The following is a 23,624-nucleotide window of genomic DNA, read 5'->3' on the forward strand; positions in this document are numbered from 1 at the left end:
CAAATAGTAGAATACTCACTGTCATGATCGGCCAGACATGGGGTATACCTCCCTTTAGGCTTCCTGGGCCCTGTGGAAAGGCAGATTGCTCTGGTTCTTCTAGAAATAGAACGTGGTTGAGCCTGAGGAAGTGGAACATTTGGATCTGGTGCTGTGTGAAATATCTGAGAAAAAAAAAATAAAAAAATAAATAAATAAAGATGTTTTACCAACAATAAACCAGATAAAAGTTATGACTACAGAAAATATCGAACAGAATGTTAGTAGTTAAAGGGGCACTCCAATTATATTCAGAGGGTGGGATGTAAAAGCAGTGTGTTCTGAGCCAATCAGATGTCTTCCCCAACAGCTCTGCCTCCCCTCTCACAGCCTATAGACTCTCAGGCAATGAGAATTCTTGATGTGCAGCTGCATCCCCCTCCTCCCTCGCCAGAATTTACCGCTTTATTTCATTGCTTGTGAACATTTACAGCAATGATATAAGGACTACCTGATGCCAGTATAGATTGATGACAAGGTTCTCTACTGATTGATGCGAATATTATATATCAATAGACTCAATCTGATAAAATACACCACCACCATCTTTCTTTTTTCTTGCCCCCCTTTTCTCGCCTACACGTTAGAGAAGGTGAAATAAGTGGAATTCTCTGCATCAGTTACATTGAGATACCTTGATGGGCATAGTAAACGCTCCGATTTTAACGTCCGCGGTCACTTATTTATTTTTATTATGGTGACAGCATGGGTCCTCGGTTTGCTTCTTTAGGAAACACAATTTTTTGTCACAAAACTAATTTCTACGAGAGGAAAGTGGCCACCTGCTGCGAGTCTCGGTGTGCGCGGTCAATGGACTGAGGCTTTCAATGTTCCTTAATCAAAAGTTTCTTTTGTTTGGAGTTTTAACTAGTTTTAACTTTTTGCTTAACCCCTTCAGGGAGAGATTTTTAGCCATTAAGGAAACATTTTTGAAACTGTCACTGCAATCATAAGCGAATGTTTTTAGTTTGTATATATATTGTTTTGGTATAGGATCTCCTTAAAGGGGAGTCTGATAATTAAAGAGGTTGTCCAAAGAAAGTTAACTTGTCCCCTATCCACAGGATAGGAGACAAGTAAGAGATCGTGGGGGGTCTGACCTCTGTACACCCGCCGAGCTCCATATAGGGCCCCCGACTTTTTTGTTGTGAATACAGCCGGGGGTATAGCACGTGACCCCTGGCTCTATTCATTCCTAGAGAGCTGGCAGAAAGAGCTGAATAAGTTGGAAAGTGCTTACTCAGCTCTTTACGGCGGCTCCATAGGAACGAATAGAGCCACGGGTCAGGTGCTCTATTCATAGCAAAAAAGCTGGGGGTTCGATATGGAGATTTGCGGTAGTTACGGCGGTGGGGAACACCAGACCCATGTTGTCAAGATTACTGGCGATTCCAGAGGTCAGACCCCCCCATCCTGATCAAAAACATATTACCTACAGAAATAAGGTTGAAAAACACGAGTCCATCAAGTTCAACCTATAACCCTAGTCCATTGATCCAACCGCCCCATGCTAAAAGAAAAATTTTCTACTCTTTCCCGACTCCAAATATGGCTACCAGTGGATCGTTTATAGATTTGGATGAATGGAAATCGCCTTTAAATCTAAATACAAGTGCCTTATGGGATCTACTCTCATTCTATTTCTTCTACAGCAGCCGTCACTGTTTTTGGACTTTATGGATCGGTACTAAACTTGATCCCAAACTTTCAAATAAGTGAAATCCTTAAGTTTTCCTTCAGAGATCTATAATTCTGTTCTCCATGAAAACAGACAGGGAACATGCTGGATGTTACAGGGGCCAATGTGTCTCAGAGGCACCCTCATGGGGCTCCTACTAGCTCAAATAGCGCCCATGCACATGACTATTAGGGTATTCTATAGTTGCGTTGGCCACTAAACCACCATTGGCCATAGAACCATTCTTCCAGCTCTTTTCCTCCACAAAGACAAGATGCCCGGGTTCCTCCAAGGGTATGCACTCAATCATCAGGAGCTCAAACCATTCATCCATCTCCCCCGCGAGGACCGACTCTGCATGGTCCAGCTGACTCTTTACCAGATTCTGTATGGTCCAATGGACTTTTGCAGATAGTGGACTCTACACAAAGTTCAGCAGGTATCTGATAACTCTTGTTCTCATGGGGCAACCAAGTGGAAATCTTTGGAGAACATTAAAGGGTACTTATTATTTCACCCAAATGGCTGGCTCCAGCAACTCCATGACTACCTGCTAAGGCGAGCTGTATAAGGAATGTCGCATGAACCTGACCTCTCCATTTTCAAATAGTGGATAACCCCTTTAGAATATGTATATAATATTACCTTCTCATAATGTTCTATCAAGATTTCAACCACAATATTCTGGAACTTGATGTTCATCATGGCTGCTACGGTTTCCTCCTGGGCTCTCATCAGTGTAGGACCAAAGATCACGCCAAGGTTGGAGATAGTCATAAGGTTCTGTTGACTGTGCAGCGATACCCTGGCCAAAAACATAAAATTAGCGCGCTGGATAGATTCCTGGCTAATCTGAGCTTAGTTCACATTCTTCTGTACGGATCATAATGTTGGGAAAATATCCAGCTCGGAGGAATAAGGAATACATAAAAAGCTGAAATATAAAGCTGCAAAACTTCTAGACCTGGACAAAAATTAAACAATTAAAGGGGTTCTTTGGGTTTGACCAAAATTTGAAAAATTGTCAGGGGACAATCAGACAGATCAGTACAGGTCTTTAGTGTTGAGCGAACTTGCTAAACTGTTCCTGTTTGACAACATTCTCCAAACCCGAAGGCTTGGCATTTGACTCCCAGTGGCTGGAGAAGTTGGATGCGGCCCTAGGGCGTCCTGGAAAACATGGATACAGCCATAGGCTGTATCCATCTTTTCCTGGCAGCCCTGGGAGGTCATCCAACTTCTTCGAACCTGAACAGTTCGGCAAGTCCGCTCAACACTAGTCTTTGATTTTCCAACCCAATCCCTGCACCCCGTCAAGCCCATAAAACCCCTTTAAGTGCTGTCAGTGTTTCCAATAGATGTGTACAAAGGGATCATTACTTGACAAGGTGCTTTATTAAGATGTCCAACATCTCCCGATTCTTCTCTGGTAGTTTATGGACTAACGCGTGTACTGCTTGTACTCGGTAATTCTGGTCATCTGATTCTGTAGTGGAAATAACAAAACTTCGAGTAACTTTATAAATCCTTTACTTCACTTATCTAGTACTCATCTCACATTACAAGCTGTTTATTTCTTCCTTCACATCTAAATCAGAAACTGGGGCATTGTGGGATCTCTGATCTATATTATATGATACAGTATATGATATTATTAAATCTCTGAGAAATTGGAACCCATAACTAATGTACATCTGTAATAAGCCAAGAGGAAAGGTAAGGATGGACACATCAGTATTGAGCCAAGAGGAAAGGTAAGGGTAGACACATCTATACTGAGCCAAGGGGAAAAGTAATGGTGGACACATCTATACTGAGCCAAGAGGAAAGGTAATGGTGGACACATCTGTACAGAGCCAAGAGGAAAGGTAAGGGTGGACACATATGTACTGAGTCAAGAGGAAAGGTAAGGGTGGACACATATGTACTGAGCCACGAGGAAAGTTTAAGGTGGACACATCTGTACTGAGCCAAGAGGAAAGGTAATGATGGACACATCTGTACTGAGCCAAGAGGAAAGGTAAGGGTGGACACATCTGTACTGAGCCAAGAGGAAAGGTAAGGGTGGACACATCTGTACTGAGCCAAGAGGAAAGTTAATGGTTGACACATTTGTACAGAGCCAAGAGGAAAGGTAAAGGTGGACACATCTGTACTGAGCCAAGAGGAAAGGAAAGAGAGAAAACATCTGTACTGAGCCAAAGGGAAAGGCAAGGTTGGGCACATCTGTACTGAACCAGAAGAAAGGTAAGGGTGGACACATCTCCACTGAGACAAGAGGAAAGGTAAGGGTTGCATATTTGTACATAACAAAACTGCAGCTGCCAGTTTCCAGCCCCGGCTGACTATTTCAACACACCTAAAATCTTTGACCTTGTTTTTCCAGTACTATAAAACATTATTGAATAATAAGTAAAATAATAGATATACTCACTGACAGCAAGAATAAAATCTTTGTGCAATTTATAGGTCATGAGGGGCTCATTTAGACATCTGTCGGTAGATAAATCACATGTCAGTTCAAATAAGTATGTGAAAGGTGTAACATAAAAAATGGCATTTTAAGGGGCAAACAAGCATTACATCACATTACAGAGGCAGTGGCCACAAGATCACTATGAACAGGTATATTCTTCATGATGTGGGAACCGGCACCCACCCTTGATGGATACAGCCATCTTCGGCCATTAGGGCGTTGAAGCTGGCCATACACATTAGATTAGAGTCAGCCAAACTCACTGATTTCACAAACTCCCCCTAGTGGTGGCTGACGGCAGTATCAAATTTAACTCAGAAAACTGGAGATGATTTAGTGAAAGCAATCAGGTCAGAACATTTAAGCTTTTTACATGAATAAATACAAAAATGTTTTTAGGTTAATATTCACTTTAAGAGTACTGATTTTTGCCAACCACTCAACGTGGCCGTCTATCCGTACCCCCATCCAAGCTTGTAGGTGAGGGCTGGGTTTTGGGGTTGGCTGTGGACAATGATGTATATGTGATCACTCACCTGAGGTAGTTTTTTAGAGCACTTGTTATAGTCTTGTTGTCCCATAGTTCTAAATCAATATCCATATCAGGAGGAGCTTTAGGTGCTAAAGAAAAACAAGTGAGTACCAGGTTACTATAAGATGTTAGCTTTACATGTATATTAGAAACTTACTCATGGGGCACATTAGGAGAGCCGAGGAAACAGCTAGACATGATGATTGAGCCCTTTATCACACTAGACCAACAGGGATACTGAGATTAATACCCTTACCACACTAGACCACCAGGAATGTTCACATTAACTCCTTTCTACCCTAGACCACCAGGGATCCTGAAATCAATACCCTCACAACACTAGACCACCAGGGATGTTTCTCATTAACCCCTTTCCACCCTAGACCACCAGGGATCCTGAGATTAATACTCTCACCACATTAGACCACCAGGGATATTCTCATTAACCCCTTTCTACCCTAGACCACCAGGGATCCTGAAATTAATACCCTCACCACACTACAACACCAGGGATACTGAGATGAATGGCTTTACCACACTAGGCGACCAGGAATGTTCACATTAACACCTTTTTACCCTAGACCACCATGGATACTGAGATTAATGCTCTGACCACACCGCACCACCATTGATACTGAGATTAACGCCCTCACCACACTAGACCACCAGGAATGCAGGCATTACCCTTTCTCTAACCTAGACCATCAGGGATCCTTACATTAACCCCTCTCTACCCTAAACCACAAGGGATTCTGATATAGTTTTTTTACCACCCAGGATAGGCTAACAATATTTTTTTTAACCTGGACAACCTCTGGCATTTGCCACACTAGACCACCAGGGATGCTGACAATAATGCTTTCACTTAGGCTACCAGGAACATGGACATTAATCTGTCTCTACCCTAGACCACCAGGGATGCTGATCTTAACTCTAAGCTTTAGCTGTCCAGACATGATAGAGTTTGTAGTTTACAACAGCTGGAGGGCCAAGGGTTCCCTATCCCTGCCCCAGACCACCAGGGAAGCTGGTAATACTGCTTTAGACCACTAGGTATTTTGGCTTTAACCACTTCAGTACAGAAGTCCTAAAATATATTAGACACAAAAGAGTCTTCATGAAAAGACTTGATCCAAAATCACAGCCCAGGCAAAACTGACAACACTGATGTAACCCTAAGTAACCAGGCCGTAACTTGCTGAGGGGAGGCGCTCCATGAAAATCCCATAGAAAATACTGTAGCTAAAAGAATATGTATTCATAAGTTTTTAAACAAGGGCTTGTTCAGAAAGAGTTAGTAGATTTATTAAAGGGGTAGTTTAATTTATTTTATTTTTCAAAATTGACTGGTACTACCAAGTGCCACATATTTGTAATTTATTTCTATTATAAAATCTCTATTCTTCCAGTACTTATCAGCTGCTGTATGTCCTGCAGGAAGTGGTGTATTCTTTTCAGTCTGAAACAGTGCTCTCTGCTGCCACCTCTGTCCATGTCATAGAAAACCTCTCCTGCTCTGCACAGTTCCTGACATGGACAGAGGTGGCAGCAGAAAGCACTGTGTCAGATTGGAGAGAATATGACACTTCCTGCAGGGCATACAGCACCTGATAAGTACTGGAAGACTTGAGATATTTTTAATAGACATAAATTACAGATCTCTGGCATTTCTCGCACCAGTTGATTTGAAAGAATTTTTTGTGAACAATCCCTTTAAGACTCATTTATAAACAATCACCAGAATCTCAATTTTTTGCCTGCAGTATCCCTTTAAAATTGTCTCTCACTCCTACAAGTTTCCATTAAAGCTGTTTCTGAGTATTTACAAGTGCAGCACTCAGAAATCCATATCCGGCAAGAAGAGCTCTGACAATGTCATCCTGTCCCGAACATTATTGTACGTCTTTCTTTTCTATTCAGCTCTTTATAGTCTATTTTAGCTGTAATAGGGTGTGTACTGTCAGTGTACTGTAGTTTCTGTGAAGAGCCCCGGGTTATGTACAGTACATACCACTATGTATCACACCGGATAGACCTGGGGCGGATGGGTCTGGGTGTATAAAAGGATTACAATTATCTTTCTCACACAGAAGGGGACAAGCGACAAGCGGTGTATATACTGTATTCTACAGATTATTGGATGCACACAGGTTCACTTCCCTGATAATATATGGTAGTGAGCTAAACCCCCTTTGAGAGATTTCTATTACTGGAAATCTTTAAAGGGTGTACTCCGGCAATTTGTAAAAAAAATTTCAATCAACTGGTGTCAGAATGTTAAAAAGATTTGTAATTTACTTCTGTCTGACACAGTGCTCTCTGCTGCCACCTCTGTCCATATCAGGAAATGTCCAAATCCCCATAGAAAACCTCTCCTGCTCTGGACAGTTCCTGACATGGACAGAGGTGGCAGCATAGAGCACTGTGTCACACTGGAAAAATACACCACTTCCTGCAGGACATACAGCAGCTGATAAGTACTCAAAGACTTGAGATATTTAAAAAGAAGTAGTTTACAAATCTGCATAATTTTCATGACACCAGTTGATTTTAAAGACCAAATAAAAAAAATGCTGTAGTACCCCTTTAAGTAGCAGCAAAGGGAAATTGGTAGGGGTCTGAGCTTAATGACTCAATGTTTCAAGGTGACATAAGAAAATTATTTCAAGGACTATCTAATCCCTTTTCTAAATGCAGTTGCCATGACATGTAATCACTATGGGGGAGATTTATCAAACATGGTGTAAAGTGACACTGGCTCAGTTGCCCCTAGCAACCAATCAGATTCCACCTTTCATCCCTCACAGACTCTTTCGAAAATGAAAGGTGGAATCTGATTGGTTGCTAGGGGCAACTCAGCTAGTTTCACTTTACTCCATGTTTGATAAATCTCCCCCATGCATGTGTCCAGCTGCTCTAGTCCTGGGCATCTGTATGAGAAATGTTTTTCAATCTGGCGCCCATTTAGCTGATGGGGAAACTCCATTTGGGACAATCTCTTCTCGTTCCATTCACAGTATGGTGCCCAATAGAAGGTACTTACAGAAAACTGTATTCATCAACTTCTGCACTTTGGAGTTGACACCCCCAATTCTGTATAGTCCCAAAATCGTAATACCTGGATAAACATAAAATGAAATAGGTGATGAAAGTTATGTAACTCCCAGAAGTCCTGGCGGTACCATGGTTGAGCCAATTCCATTTCTGCCTGCCTATCGCTTGCAGAGCGGGGGCCATTGGCTCTCTGCTCTGCTAATTACTCTTGTGGCTGGAGGCAGCATTCTCCCCCTGAGCTCCGGTGCACGAGTGATGTTACTTGTGTGCTCAGAGGGAGAGAAGACATGGGATGTATGCTGTGCTAAAGATAGGTAAGTATGTTTTTTTACACAGGGAGATACCTACACGGGGGAGGGGTAACTACCAGAGGAGATGCCTACATGGGGGGAGGGGTAACTACCAGAGGAGATGCCTACATGGGGGTGAGGGGAGGGGTAACTACTAGAGGAGATGCCTACATGGGGAGAGGGGTAACTACCAGAGGAGATGCCTACATGGGGGGAGGGGTAACTACCAGAGGAGATGCCTACATGGGGGGAGGGGTAATAACCAGAGGAGATGCCTACATGGGGGGGGAGGGGGTAACTACCAGAGGAGATGCCTACACGGGGGAGGGGTAACTACCAGAGGAGATGCCTACATGGGGGGGAGGGGTAATTACCAGAGGAGATGCCTACACGGGGGAGGGGTAACTACCAGAGGAGATGCCTACATGGGGAAGGGGTAATTACCAGAGGAGATACCTACATGGGGGGAGGGGTAACTACCAGAGGAGATGCCTACATGGGGGGAGGGGTAACTACCAGAGGAGGTGCCTACACGGGGGAGGGGTAACTACCAGAGGAGATGCTTACATGGGGAGAGGGGTAACTACCAGAGGAGGTGCCTACACGGGGGGAGGGGTAACTACCAGAGGAGATGCTTACATGGGGAGAGGGGTAACTACCAGAGGAGATGCCTACATGGGGGGAGGGGTAATTACCAGAGGAGATGCTTACATGGGGGGAGGGGTAACTACCAGAGGAGATGCCTACATGGGGGGAGGGGTAATTACCAGAGGAGATGCCTACATGGGGGGAGGGGTAACTACCAGAGGAGATGCCTACATGGGGGTGAGGGGAGGGGTAACTACTAGAGGAGATGCCTACATGGGGGGAGGGGTAACTACCAGAGGAGATGCCTACATGGGGGGAGGGGTAACTACCAGAGGAGATGCCTACATGGGGGGAGGGGTAATTACCAGAGGAGATGCCTACATGGGGGGGGAGGGGGTAACTACCAGAGGAGATGCCTACACGGGGGGAGGGGTAACTACCAGAGGAGATGGCCTACATGGGGGGGGAGGGGTAATTACCAGAGGAGATGCCTACACGGGGGAGGGGTAACTACCAGAGGAGATGCCTACATGGGGAAGGGGTAATTACCAGAGGAGATACCTACATGGGGGGAGGGGTAACTACCAGAGGAGGTGCCTACACGGGGGAGGGGTAACTACCAGAGGAGATGCTTACATGGGGAGAGGGGTAACTACCAGAGGAGGTGCCTACACGGGGGGAGGGGTAACTACCAGAGGAGATGCTTACATGGGGAGAGGGGTAACTACCAGAGGAGATGCCTACATGGGGGGAGGGGTAATTACCAGAGGAGATGCTTACATGGGGGGAGGGGTAACTACCAGAGGAGATGCCTACATGGGGGGAGGGATAATTACCAGAGGAGATGCCTACATGGGGGGAGGGGTAACTACCAGAGGAGATGCCTACACGGGGGAGGGGTAACTACCAGAGGAGATGCCTACACGGGGGAGGGGTAACTACCAGAGGAGATGCTTACATGGGGAGAGGGGTAACTACCAGAGGAGATGCCTACACGGGGAAAGGGGTAACTACCAGAGGAGATGCCTACATGGGGGAGGGGTAACTACCAGAGGAGATGCCTACATGGGGTGAGGGGTAATTACCAGAGGAGATGCCTACATGGAGGGAGGGGTAATTACCAGAGGAGATGCCTACATGGGGGGAGGGGTAACTACCAGAGGAGATACCTACATGGGGAAGGGGGGAGGGGTAACTACCAGAGGAGATGCCTACATGGGGGTGGGGTAACTACCAGAGGATATGCCTAAATGGGGAAAGTGGTAACTACTAGAGGAAATGCCTACATGGGGGGGAGGGGGGGGTAACTACCAGAGGAGATGCCTACATGGGGGGAGGGGTAACTACCAGAGGAGATGCCTACATGGGGGGAGGGGTAACTACCAGAGGAGATGCCTACATGGGGGGAGGGGTAAATACTAGAGGAGATGCCTACATGGGGGGAGGGGTAAATACTAGAGGAGATGCCTACATGGGGGGGTAACTACCAGATGAGATGCCTACATGGGGGAGGGGAGTCTTAATAACAGGGAAGGGGGTCTACATAAGGGGGAAAACCTAGCAAGGGAAATGCCTACATAGGTGGGGGGGGGAGTCTAAATAACAGGGGGGATGCTTACATGAAGGGGGTAACTACCAGGGGAGATGCCTACATAGGAGGGAAGGGGTTAAAATAACCCCTTGTGGAGACTGCCTACAGGTGGATTTGCTACATTGGGGACACTACCTAAGGGGGGATGTACTTCGAATCACAGGGAGGCTTAACTACTATATAGATGCACAGAGGGGGACCTGACTACTATATGGGGGCACAGAAGGGGCTAACTACTATATGTAAACAAAGGGACCCAACTATGAGGGCACAAATTTGGTCCTTTCTAATATAGGAGGGCATAGAGAGCTCCTAAGTACTGCTTGAGGGTCCAAATAGGGCCTAAATACTACATGGTATAAAGTGGGCACTGTTACTGTGTGGAGTAATATAGATGGGGACTTTTTATAGAGGTGAGGATGGTGATGAAGCAAAGAGCCTAAAATGTTATGTCTGGCAAATTCTGCGGAGATGAGTTATGGCCAGAGAAGTCTTTACGATGACTGTGCGAGATGGAGAAGAAAGGAAAAGTAAGCAACTTGGATCAGAGAAGACGCCCCCTGTGAGTCACTGTGTGTAACTGCACATATATCTAATCACATATATGGTGTACACAGCCTGTGTACCATTGGTATCTACCTTTATATGGGCTAGTGTATGCAAGGGATACTGGTGTTTGTATAGTAGATGTTATTTAGTATGGTATGGTGGTATTAGTCACTTTGTGGTGGGAATGGTGGTGGTCACAGTGTGGCGATAATAGTCTTCCGTTTCAGCCTCACCTCGCGTCTCCACAGAATGGATGCATTTCTTCACAAAGTTGAAGCCAGCTTCATTTAAAAACACTAAAAAGCAGAGGGGAAAAAAGATGTTAAAAAGGAGAAACCAGGGCAACAAAGGTCCAAACATTTTTTGATGTGCCTTTCCTAGTGACCAGCGACTGCCCATATGTATATCTACACGGAAAACGGGAGTGTGACAGACAGCTGACCCTGCTTGGGGCTCAGCTTCCCGCCGTCAGTTAAAGGATAGGGATGGGAGGGGGAGCAAGGAGGCCCATAAAGTCCTTAGATTCTGGAAGCACAGACGGATATAGGAAAGGTACCATGTGTCTCCGAAATGCATCTAACAGTGTCAGCAGTTTGGAACCTGAATATCAGCTGACAGATTCACTTTAAAATGAATGAAAGTGAGTAGACAGAAGACTACAAAGAGAAAGACTCTTTCATGCAATGGCACAGCAACCATGGAGGCAGACCATGCAATTGCTATGGGGCCCATGGGGCCATTGGAAAAACACATGGACTGCCTCCAAGGTACTAGTGAGCCCCTCTCCCCGCCCCCGGACAGTGAGAGGGCACAATAGTCTGCACCTCCCTCCTGCAACCCCCCCGGTCAGTGACAGGTACACTGGCAGTATCAGCCCTGACCTGCACCTAATGAATCCTAGCTATGCCATAGTGTATCCTAATGGACCATCCCTATCTATATAATTCTATCACAACATAAAGTCACAAAGGGGTCCCCCATTCAAGGAAGGAAGGAAGGAGGGAAGGAGGAAGACTTTGGTGTGGCTATGTACAGCAAGAACATTCATTTGATGTGCGCCATGCTGTACTCCATTTCTCCTGTAGAGGCCACTGCAAGGTAAATCATGGCTGAGCACTTCAGCTGATCGGCGTGGTTGCTGTGTTTAGTTGGATCAAACCCATTAAAGGGGGAGGGAAGCAGGACGGCTGAGTGCGGCCGGGTATAGCACTATACGCCATCTATTTAGATGTGATTGTAATTTAGCAAGCACAGCAGAATAGTAACACAAACAAGCACTTACTTTCTTCCTTTTTACTGATGATGGCCGGAAGTGTGTAAATCTAAAAAAAAAGATAAATTATAAGTTATGTAATGGCTCCGTGGTCACCAGGCTACGGTAATTGAAATTTAATATGTAGCTGCTTCTGCCTTTACCTTTTCACAATACTAATTCAATGCATTATAACAACATGATAACGAAAACCTGAACAGGCTGCAATTCACAGAACAACCACTGGGTGGCCACATAGAGAAACACAAAGCATAAACATCTCCTAACACAGTCATTTTCAACCAGTGTGCCGCGGCACATGGTCAGGTGTGCCGCGGGGAAAGTTCCCCAAACTATGGTGCCCCTGTGTTTTGTTCCCCGGCAATGCGCAGCGATCAGTGGCGAATTATAATGTGGGCGGTTGCATGGTGCGCTGTGGCGGGGCGTGATGCACACATCCAATCAACATGTGCGCTACGGCACGCCGCAGCGCACCACGCTCCTGGTCTCCGCTGATTGGAGGAGCACGTCCGGGCCCTACGGGCAGCCAGTAGGTGAGGCGGACAGCAGTGCGACCATCTCGAAGTGGGGGAGAGAAACCTGGGGATGGAGAGAAGCAGGGGGGAGAGAAGTTTGGTGGAGAGAAGCAGGGGAAGAGAAGTATGGTGGAGAGAAGCACAGGAGAGAAGCAGGGGGGAGAGAAGCACAGGAGAGAAGCATGGGGGAGAGAAGTATGGTGGAGAGAAGCACAGGAGAGAAGCAGGGGTGAGAGAAGTATGGTGGAGAAAAGCACAGGAGAGAAGCATGGGGGAGAGAAGTTTGGTGGAGAGAAGCACAGGAGAGAAGCATGGGGGAGAGAAGCACAGGAGAGAAGCACAGGAGAGAAGCATTGGGAAGAGAAGCACAGGAGAGAAGCAGGGGGGAGAAGTATGGTGGAGAGAAGCACAGGAGAGAAGCATGGGGGAGAGAAGCAGGAGGGAGAAGTGTGGTGGAGAGAAGCATGGGGGAGAGAAGCACAGGAGAGAAGCATGGGGGAGAGAAGCACAGGAGAGAAGCAGGGGGGAGAAGTGTGGTGGAGAGAAGCACAGGAGGGAAGCATGGGGGAGAGAAGCACAGGAGAGAAGCAGGGGGGTAGGGCTGGGCGGTATACTGCAAAAATACCGATACCGTCACTGGCGTCGGTTAACCGACCTCAACTTAGCCAGGACGGTATCTGCGGTATTTTTGCTTTTCTATCTCCCTGTTAGAGTGCCCCCTCACTGCGCCCATCCTGTGAGAGCGCCCCCCGCACACACGCACGCCGCCTGGCATTAGCGCTGTACATTATGTGCAGGGGTGCTAATATCAGAGCGGGAGGTGGTGGTGGAGGAGCAGCAGTGTAAGAAGGCCCCGCCCCCCGCAAGTCCTGTCCAAGCGCCCGCCCTCCTTACCCGTCCGGTCCCGTCTGAGGCTCCTCACCTGTCCGATACCACCCCACCCCCAGCAGTCCAGTCCCGTCCGATGCCCCCCACTGGTCCCGTCCTGTCCGAGGCCCCCCACCTCTCCCCTCCGAGGCTCCTCCCCCACACACCCGGCCGGCGAACACTGCCCATGTTTTCCTGTGTGTGCAGGGACGCCGGCGTGTCAGAGCTGGAGGAGCAGCATTTGGGGGCGGCTGTCCTGTACTTCCCTAAGTAACAGTACAGGAGTGTAGCATAGGAGGAATGAATGGGCTGCAGCAGGCAGGATAAGTTATAGGAGACATCCTGCTGCAGCCCATTCATTCCTCCTATGCTACAGCCCTGTACTGTTTCTAAGGGAACTACATTTCCCTGTATAGTAATACACCCCTATCCGCCGCCCTGTATAGTCATATACCCCTGTCTGCCCCCCCCTGTATAGTCATACACCCCTGTCCCCCCCCTGTATAGTCATACACCCCTGTCCCCCCCCCCCGCTGTATAGTCATACACCCCTGTCCGTCCCCCCTGTATAGTCATACACCCCTGTCCGTCCCCCCTGTATAGTCATACACCCCTGTCCGCCCTCCCTGTATAGTCATACACCCCTGTCCGCCCACCCCACCTGTATAGTCATACACCTCTGTCCGCCCACCCCGCCTGTATAGTCATACACCCCTGTCCATCCCCCCTGTATAGTCATACACCCCTACCCCCCCTGTATAGTCATACCCCCGCCCCCCCACTGTATAGTCATACGCCCCTGTCCGCCCCTCCGCCTGTATAGTCATACGCCCCTGTCCGCCCCCCCGTATAGTCATACACCCCTGTCCGCCCCCCCCCCGTATAGTCATACACCCCTGTCCGCCCCCCCGTATAGTCATACACCCCTGTCCGCCCCCCCCCCGTATAGTCATACCACCCGTGTCTGCCCCCCTCCTGTATAGTCATACACTCCTGTCTGCCCCCCCTGTATAGTCATACACCCCTGTCCGCCCTCCCTGTATAGTCATACACCCCTACCCCCCCCTGTATAGTCATACACCCCCATCCCCCCCCACTGTATAGTCATACACCCCTGTCCGCCCCCCCTGTATAGTCATACACCCCTATCCCCCCTGTATAGTCATACACCCCTGTCCACCCCCCGCCTGTATAGTCATACACCCCTATCCGCCCCCTGTATAGTTATACACCCCTGTCCGCCACCCCTTTATAGTCATGCTTAGTGAGTTTTTTTACTTTTTTGATATTGACAGTTTTTCATAGCAAGTGGGTGTGGTTTGCAAAAAGGGGCGTTTCATAATTATCGTTCAGTTATCGTTACCGCGGCTACATGTGCGATTAACGGCGATATTGATTTTGGCCCATATCGCCCAGCCCTACAGGGGGGAGAAGTATGGTGGAGAGAAGCACAGGAGAGAAGCATGGGGGAGAGAAGCATGGGGGAGAGAAGCATGGGGAAGTGAAGCACAGGAGAGAAGCAGGGGGGAGAAGTATGGTGGAGAGAAGCACAGGAGAGAAGCATGGGGGAGAGAAGCATGGGGGAGAGAAGCATTGGGAAGTGAAGCACAGGAGAGAAGCAGGGGGGAGAAGTATGGTGGAGAGAAGCACAGGAGAGAAGCAGGGGGGAGAGAGGTATGGTGGAGAGAAGCATGGGGGAGAGAAGCACAGGAGAGAAACGGGGGAGAAGTATGGTGGAAAGAAGCACAGGAGAGAAGCATGGGGAGAGAAGAACAGGAGAGAAGCATGGGGAGAGAAGCACAGGAGAGAAGCATGGGGGAGAGAAGCATGGGGGAGAGAACAGGAGAGAAGCAGGGGAAAAGTATGGTGGAGAGAAGCACAGGAGAGAAGCATCAGGGAGAGAAGCAGGCGGGAGAAGTGTGGTGGAGAGAAGCACAGGAGAGAAGCAGGGGGGAGAGAAGTATGGTGGAGAGAAGCACAGGAGAGAAGCATGGGGGAGAGAAGCACAGGAAAGAAGCATGGGGGAGTGAAGCACAGGAGAGAAGCAGGGGGGAGAAGTATGGTGGAGAGAAGCACAGGAGAAAAGCAGGGGGGAGAGAAGGATGGTGGAGAGAAGCACAGGAGAGAAGCATGGGGGAGAGAAGCACAGGAGAGAAACAGGGGGGAGAAGTATGGTGGAAAGAAGCACAGGAGAGAAGCATGGGGAGAGAAGCATGGGGAGAGAAGCACAGGAGAGAAGCAGGGGGGAGAGAAGTATGGTGGAGAGAAGCACAGGAGAAAAGCATGGGGGAGAGCACAGGAGAGAAGCATGGGGGAGAGAAGCACAGGAGAGAAGCATGGGGAGAGAAGCACAGGAGAGAAGCAGGGGGGAGAAGTATGGTGGAGAGAAGCACAGGAGAGAAGCATGGGGGAGAGAAGTACAGGAGAGAAGCAGGGGGAGAAGTATGGTGGAGAGAAGCACAGGAGAGAAGCATGGGGGAGAGAAGTACAGGAGAGAAGCAGGGGGGAGAAGTATGGTGGAGAGAAGCACAGGAGAGAAGCATGGGGGAGAGAAGCACAGGGAGAAGCATGGGGGAGAGAAGCACAGGAGAGAAGCAGGGGGGGGGGAGTATGGTGGAGAGAAGCACAGGAGAGAAGCATGGGGGAGAGAAGAACAGGAGAGAAGCATGGGGGAGTGAAGCACAGGAGAGAAGCAGGGGGAGAAGTATGGTGGAGGGAAGCATTGGGGAGAGAAGCACAGTAGAGAAGCAGGGGGGAGATGTATGGTGGAGAGAAGCACAGGAGAGAAGCATGGGGGAGAGAAGCACAGGAGAGAAGCAGGGGGGAGAAGTATGGTGGAGAGAAGCACAGGAGAGAAGCAGGGGGGAGAAGTATGGTGGAGAGAAGCATGGTGGAGAGAAGCATGGGGAGAGAAGCAGGGGGGAGAAGTATGGTGGAGAGAAGCATGGGGGAGAGAAGCACAGGAGAAAAGCAGGGGGGAGAAGTATGTGGAGAGAAGCAGGGGGGAGAAGTATGGTGGAGAGAAGCACAGGAGAAAAGCAGGGGGGAGAAGTATGGTTGAGAGAAGCACAGGAGAGAAGTAGGGGGGAGAAGTATGGTGGAGAGAAGCACAGGGGGAGAAGAAAACAGGCCCACAGGCTCACACTGAGTGAGTATAAATACATTTAGAATCTATATTATTAACTATATGTATAATATGTACTGTTTTAGTGTCATTTTGTGCCATTTTGGTTGGTGGTGTGCCCCAGGATTTTTTTAAGTATAAAAAGTGTGCAGCGGCTCAAAAAAGGTTGAAAATCACTGTCCTAACAGAGTGCTGCAAAATCCAGCTGGTCGTCTCACTATACTTCATCATGGGGCATGTTGAGCCAAGAGGGAGAAAAAAAAGAGCTGGGGGTGAAAGGGGTGGGGCTTACTAGAGGGGGTGTGGCCAACAGCTTTCTGACAAATGTATTTATTCTAATGCCAGAAAGCAGCATACATTTCATTTTCTGACTGTGCAACAGACCAAAATGCAAAAAAAAAAATTACGGATAGACATGCGTCTTTTAATAATTTTAGATGCATTTTTTTCAGACTGAAAAAAGTTTTTTAAAGGGGGTTTCTGGGATTTTTTTTTATTAGGCCATCACTATTTGATCAGTAGGCATCTGCTGGTCAGCTGCTAATGCCCACATATGCAGAAAACAGAACTGGGAGCAGGCAGCGCAATACATTGTGTTGTGGTCATGCTGGGTATTGCAGTCAATGTTGTAGTAACCCAGCATGGCCACTACACAATGTACGGAGCTGTCTACTTCTGGCTGAGATCACTGTGTATGGCCCAATGGCCTGATCCCATCAAATACTGATCACCTGTCGTTTCGATAGGTAATGAGTTATAATTTAGGGATAACGCCTTTAAGGTAGTTAGGCATATGATACACCCATGTAACGTTCATATGTATGGAGAAAACCGGAGAGGTAACGCTGCTTCCCTATTCTGGATTGTGGACTTAATGTAGGATAAAATGATGTTTTTATAGAGATCAAGGCAAAAAAATCTTGTAATGAAATGTCTTACCGGTTCTTTCCCATCCATCGCCTCCAGCCATTGTTTTCTATTTGCCTCAGACAACGCCTGGAGCGTTATGATACCTTGTCTGAAAAATAATGTTTACATATTTGAAGATGATTCACAGATGAAAATAATAATAATAAAGATCACCATAGACCCCCACAGACCCCCAGGACAGTGTTATATTTTGCCACCAAGGGCAGAAATTTCCCCCTTTGGGGTTTATTTCCCCCTTTGCCCTCTATTAATTTCTACCCTTGGATATCTGTGCTGGTGGAAGTGCACTGGACTGGATAGGCTGCACGGTGCTATGCCATGACATAGTGCTGGTGGAAGTGCACTGGACTGGATAGGCTGCACGGTGCTATGCCATGACATAGTGCTGGTGGAAGTGCACTGGACTGGATAGGCTGCACGGTGCTATGCCATGACATAGTGCTGGTGGAAGTGCACTGGACTGGATAGGCTGCACTAGGCTATGCCATGACATAGTGCTGGTGAGAGTGCACTGGACTGGATAGGCTGCACTAGGCTATGCCATGACATAGTGCTGGTGAGAGTGCACTGGACTGGATAGGCTGCACTAGGCTATGCCATGACGTAGTGCTGGTGAGAGTGCACTGGACTGGATAGGCTGCACTAGGCTATGCCATGACGTAGTGCTGGTGAGAGTGCACTGGACTGGATAGGCTGCACGGTGCTATGCCATGACATAGTGCTGGTGAGAGTGCACTGGACTGGATAGGCTGCACTAGGCTATGCCATGACGTAGTGCTGGTGAGAGTGCACTGGACTGGATAGGCTGCACGGTGCTATGCCATGACATAGTGCTGGTGGAAGTGCACTGGACTGGATAGGCTGCACGGTGCTATGCCATGACGTAGTGCTGGTGAGAGTGCACTGGACTGGATAGGCTGCACTAGGCTATGCCATGACATAGTGCTGGTGAGAGTGCACTGGACTGGATAGGCTGCACTAGGCTATGCCATGACATAGTGCTGGTGAGAGTGCACTGGACTGGATAGGCTGCACGGTGCTATGCCATGACGTAGTGCTGGTGAGAGTGCACTGGACTGGATAGGCTGCACGGTGCTATGCCATGACATAGTGCTGGTGAGAGTGCACTGGACTGGATAGGCTGCACTAGGCTATGCCATGACATAGTGCTGGTGAGAGTGCACTGGACTGGATAGGCTGCACGATGCTATGCCATGACATAGTGCTGGTGAGAGTGCACTGGACTGGATAGGCTGCACGGTGCTATGCCATGACATAGTGCTGGTGAGAGTGCACTGGACTGGATAGGCTGCACTAGGCTATGCCATGACATAGTGCTGGTGAGAGTGCACTGGACTGGATAGGCTGCACGGTGCTATGCCATGACGTAGTGCTGGTGTGAGTGCACTGGACTGGATAGGCTGCACGGTGCTATGCCATGACATAGTGCTGGTGAGAGTGCACTGGACTGGATAGGCTGCACTAGGCTATGCCATGACGTAGTGCTGGTGAGAGTGCACTGGACTGGATAGGCTGCACGGTGCTATGCCATGACATAGTGCTGGTGAGAGTGCACTGGACTGGATAGGCTGCACGGTGCTATGCCATGAAGTAGTGCTGGTGAGAGTGCACTGGACTGGATAGGCTGCACGGTGCTATGCCATGACATAGTGCTGGTGAGAGTGCACTGGACTGGATAGGCTGCACGGTGCTATGCCATGACGTAGTGCTGGTGAGAGTGCACTGGACTGGATAGGCTGCACGGTGCTATGCCATGACATAGTGCTGGTGAGAGTGCACTGGACTGGAGAGGCTGCACGGTGCTATGCCATGACGTAGTGGTGGTGTGAGTGCACTGGACTGGATAGGCTGCACGGTGCTATGCCATGACGTAGTGCTGGTGAGAGTGCACTGGACTGGATAGGCTGCATGGTGCTATGCCATGACATAGTGCTGGTGAGAGTGCACTGGACTGGATAGGCTGCACTAGGCTATGCCATGACATAGTGCTGGTGAGAGTGCACTGGACTGGATAGGCTGCACTAGGCTATGCCATGACATAGTGCTGGTGAGAGTGCACTGGACTGGATAGACTGCACTAGGCTATGCCATGACATAGTGCTGGTGAGAGTGCACTGGACTGGATAGGCTGCATGGTGCTATGCCATGAAGTTGTGCTGGTGAGAGTGCACTGGACTGGATAGGCTGCATGGTGCTATGCCATGACATAGTGCTGGTGAGAGTGCACTGGACTGGATAGGCTGTACTAGGCTATGCCATGACATAGTGCTGGTGAGAGTGCACTGGACTGGATAGGCTGCACTAGGCTATGCCATGACATAGTGCTGGTGAGAGTGCACTGGACTGGATAGGCTGCACTAGGCTATGCCATGACATAGTGCTGGTGGGAGTGCACTGGACTGGATAGGCTGCACTAGGCTATGCCATGACGTAGTGCTGGTGAGAGTGCACTAGACTGGATAGGCTGCACTAGGCTATGCCATGACATAGTCCTGGTGAGAATGCACTGGACCGGATAGGCTTCAGCAAACTCTGCATGATTCCTATAGCCATCACATTTGCAAGATAAAGGGAACCTGTAACTTTCATGCTGCCTGACACACAAGTCATTGGGATGGTCCCCAATGGCTTCTCCTCACCCCACCGGCCTTCCTTGATAAATCTCTCACTATGATCAATCTATAGGTTGTGGGGTGAGCAAAATCCACTGGAGATCACCCCGATGACAGAATGAAAATGACGACAGGTTCTCTTTAAACCTTTTTATTTGGATATTAAGAAACCAGAATACTCTACTCATATATATTGTAACAAAAAGTGCATAACAGATCTCTCGGCCATTGACTAACCTTTCTATGACTTCTATGTCGAAGCAGAACCTCTTGTCTATAGAGTCGGTTTTGCGTCTGATGCACATTTTCAGCTTAAACATCTCCGGGGTGCTAGAGACCAGTCCGTTCTAGAGAAGAACATAATGTATACAGGTTACAGGAATATACACTGGGGTTGGAATTGTCACTTTTTGGCGTTCTCCCCCCTCCCCAGGCTTTATCCAGGTTTCCCCAACTCCCTAGGGCTGCATCCTACTTGTTGTCACCCATCTTAATGGGGTTTGATAATCCATCCATGATCCATGAGCCCAATCTTTTGGTTTAACTCCCTTTACTGATAATACCTTGTGTAACGTTACTTGGTATTACCAGAAGATAAACTAATTCAAATTACAGTGCATAGCTGTTTTCATCAGGTCATTTTCCTGTTTAGCAAAGGAGCAACTGAGGACAAAGAAATGGGATTGTGACAGTAGTATCAGACTACACACAGCTTGTTTGTAGTGTTACCATGGAAACACATAGGTCTGCATACTGTAGGTGTTTGTTTATTAGCTCTCACACCATTTAGGCAAAGTGACATCCCTTCAAGTCAGCATTTGACTCTATCTAGGGGTCCTAGATCATCAACTAGGGGTATTATGCCGACAATCTCTCCAAAAGGAAAGATTTCCCATCTGCAGACAGCTGTTTTGAGGTTGTTGCCCTTCTCCATCGCAAAGCAGGGTGTTGGCTGGCTAGTGAGAGGCCTATCGATCTTTTATCTAAGTGGTGTGAGAGCTATTTTGCATATCCTTTCTTCACAGAATTCCTAGAGAAACAGAATTGGTCTCCACACATCTTTATTACGGACTCTCCTAAGGAGAATTAGGGGCCATTCGTCACATGTTTATGGTTTGTAGAGAAGCATATAAAGAATGCATAGGAGCTGTATACTAAAAATGGGCCAAGTGTTTAAGTTCACAATGGGGACAAGAGACTCTCCTTCTCATGATCTTGAAACTCCCCACCGGTAAGGTGTAATCTATAGATAATCCCTCTAACGGTAAAGCCTAAGAAGGTCTGGCCCATTGTACTTCACTAAATTCTGCAATGTGGATTAACACAACATCAATGTCTGACTGATGGGGGACCGACCCATGGGCCCCCTCTCTGACAACAGTCAAAAAACATGTCTTATTAGGGTGTATGGACATCACAAAGAAGAGTCAAAACCAAAAATTGAAAGCTGGCTGTACCACCACCTGGGCAAAACCTGCCAAGGGTACCCTATGCAGGACTGCTGATCAGCTGATCGTTCTGGGGCCACATTTAGAAAGTAACTATCCAACCCAATCCTATGTCTTCTCCCAAGATAAACTGACCCAAAGTTCTGTATCTGTTGCTTATCCTTCTCTCACCATCTCGGATGCCTGGATGGTGATTTGTACCCCTGGGGGCCCTGAATGAGTGAAGCCTTTACTATGATGTCCATATAGCCTAACACTGCTTTTAGACGGGTGCGCTCTAGTTGAGACAACATAATAAAAGTAAAAAAAAAAGCAGAAACATCTTTACACAAAACAAAAAGCTCTTACCACTTTTCCACCCGACTTTGTTTCAGAAACGCTCATTGTAAAGGTTTTGCTGCTTTTGTCGTACGTGCAGTAGTGCCGCGTCCACGTGAACCCGAGCGGCCCTTTAAGGAAAGAAATAAAATGGTGACAGTAAATTACAGTATATTTAAAAAAATAAAGTAAAAAAAAATTAAAAGTTAACTAATACTAGAAAAACATGGCCGCTTATTTTCATAAACAGCGCCACCCTTGTCCATAGGGCTGCACTGCAATACAGGACCCAGTCCATAACATATTTGTTACAAAAAAAAAAAAAAAACTTTTCGCAATTGAATAAATCCTGAGTTTTATTAAAACCAGAGCGTCTCTAGTATCTCAGCCTTAATGAATAAACTGAGTCTTGGAGAGCACCCAAAGACCCTGACCTTTCCCTGACGCTCAGCTCAATAAACATCCTCATCGGCAGAGCCCCCCCCCCCGTCCCTGGTGGTAATGAGCCGTCCTCCTAATCAGAGATATATAGAGTTGGAACCAGGAGCAGCTTTGGCCCAATTTCCACGACACAAATAGGACAATAGATGGAGAACACAACGGACATGAACAGCTGCTTCCCCCATTGGGGCTCATTAACTGGAGCCGCAGCCGGATTAGACGCAGGTTCTGCAGGTTACAGGTGTTCAGGAACATATCGATCCCAAAGCAACACATAACACATCCGGTATGAGCAGACCGTAAGTATCCTCCATAGACGAGCAGAAGGAAAATGAGGCTTAACCTAACCCAGGAGAGACGTATCGAAAAGGTCAACTCATGGTAACGTGTGCACACGGTGTATGTATCACTGAGAATACAGTCACCAACAGTTCACAGCAGCACGGTGATATCTATGTCATATTCCATCCACAGAACCCAACCGATGCCGGATTATTGAACGCTATGCACTGTGGATGACACGTCCAGAAACGAGAACCTGACAAAGTGTCCATCTTTCTAACATTTATCTAACATAAAGAAACAGGCAAAAAGAACTAAACAAAAAATACTATGCAAATGATTGTAAATAAATGTTCTACATATAGGGAGACCTATGTGTCTCCATAGTAACAGACTACAAACAAACCCTGTGTAGTCTGATCCTGCATACATTAAAAAAAAAGAAAAAAAAAGTTGTTCAAACACAACTAATTTGAGTTCTATTGACTATCTGATATGTATGGCGGCACCTTCGACTCTCCCCACAACAGACTATGTCAAGAGAGAGAGGGTTTAGTATGTTAGATTTCCACTGCCCAATGCTTTTGTTCTTAGAGAGATAAGTCATCACCAGAAGATCCAGGCAGCAGCTTACTAGGGTTGAGCAAACTTGCCAAACTATTTGGGTTCGGCAACATTCTCTGAACTCGAACCCTTGGCGTTTGACTCCTGGCAGCTGGAGAAGTTGGATGCCACTCTAGGGCTGCCAGGAAAACATAGATGGCATCCTACTTCTCAGCCACCTGAAGTCAAATGCCAAGAGTTTGGGTTTTGAGAACATTGCCGAACCCGAACAATTCGGCAATTTCACTCAACACTACAGCTTATCCCTCCTCTTTCCGTCGAGAATACATGCACCCTCGCTTGAGTTGACTGTTCGGAGGGCTCGGAAGAGACAGCTTCTATGTTCCAACATCATGGGCAGATTTTCAGCAGTTTGCTCTACAGCAGCTCTTC

The 23,624-nt window shown here is 47.7% G+C and overlaps 1 protein-coding gene across 4 annotated transcripts in view; it reads right to left on the reverse strand.

Annotated features, from left to right (window-relative positions):
• ARHGAP42 (Rho GTPase activating protein 42) overlaps positions 1 to 23,624 on the reverse strand; it is a 213,143-nt gene that overhangs the window by 17,762 nt on the left and 171,757 nt on the right. For all 4 annotated transcript variants that reach the window (XM_069969607.1, XM_069969608.1, XM_069969609.1 and 1 more), the window contains 11 exons: positions 21,936 to 22,036; positions 20,377 to 20,486; positions 17,516 to 17,594; positions 12,080 to 12,119; positions 11,031 to 11,093; positions 7,769 to 7,843; positions 4,730 to 4,814; positions 4,152 to 4,210; positions 3,098 to 3,203; positions 2,363 to 2,522; positions 20 to 164 (listed from right to left, as the gene is read on the reverse strand). In XM_069969607.1, coding sequence (XP_069825708.1) covers positions 20 to 164; positions 2,363 to 2,522; positions 3,098 to 3,203; positions 4,152 to 4,210; positions 4,730 to 4,814; positions 7,769 to 7,843; positions 11,031 to 11,093; positions 12,080 to 12,119; positions 17,516 to 17,594; positions 20,377 to 20,486; positions 21,936 to 22,036 — 1,023 coding nt within the window. The remainder of the gene's footprint in view (positions 1 to 19; positions 165 to 2,362; positions 2,523 to 3,097; positions 3,204 to 4,151; positions 4,211 to 4,729; positions 4,815 to 7,768; positions 7,844 to 11,030; positions 11,094 to 12,079; positions 12,120 to 17,515; positions 17,595 to 20,376; positions 20,487 to 21,935; positions 22,037 to 23,624) is intronic.

This window comes from Dendropsophus ebraccatus, chromosome 5 (genome assembly GCF_027789765.1).
Source record: "Dendropsophus ebraccatus isolate aDenEbr1 chromosome 5, aDenEbr1.pat, whole genome shotgun sequence".
In the NCBI taxonomy this organism is placed as follows: Eukaryota; Metazoa; Chordata; class Amphibia; order Anura; family Hylidae; genus Dendropsophus; species Dendropsophus ebraccatus.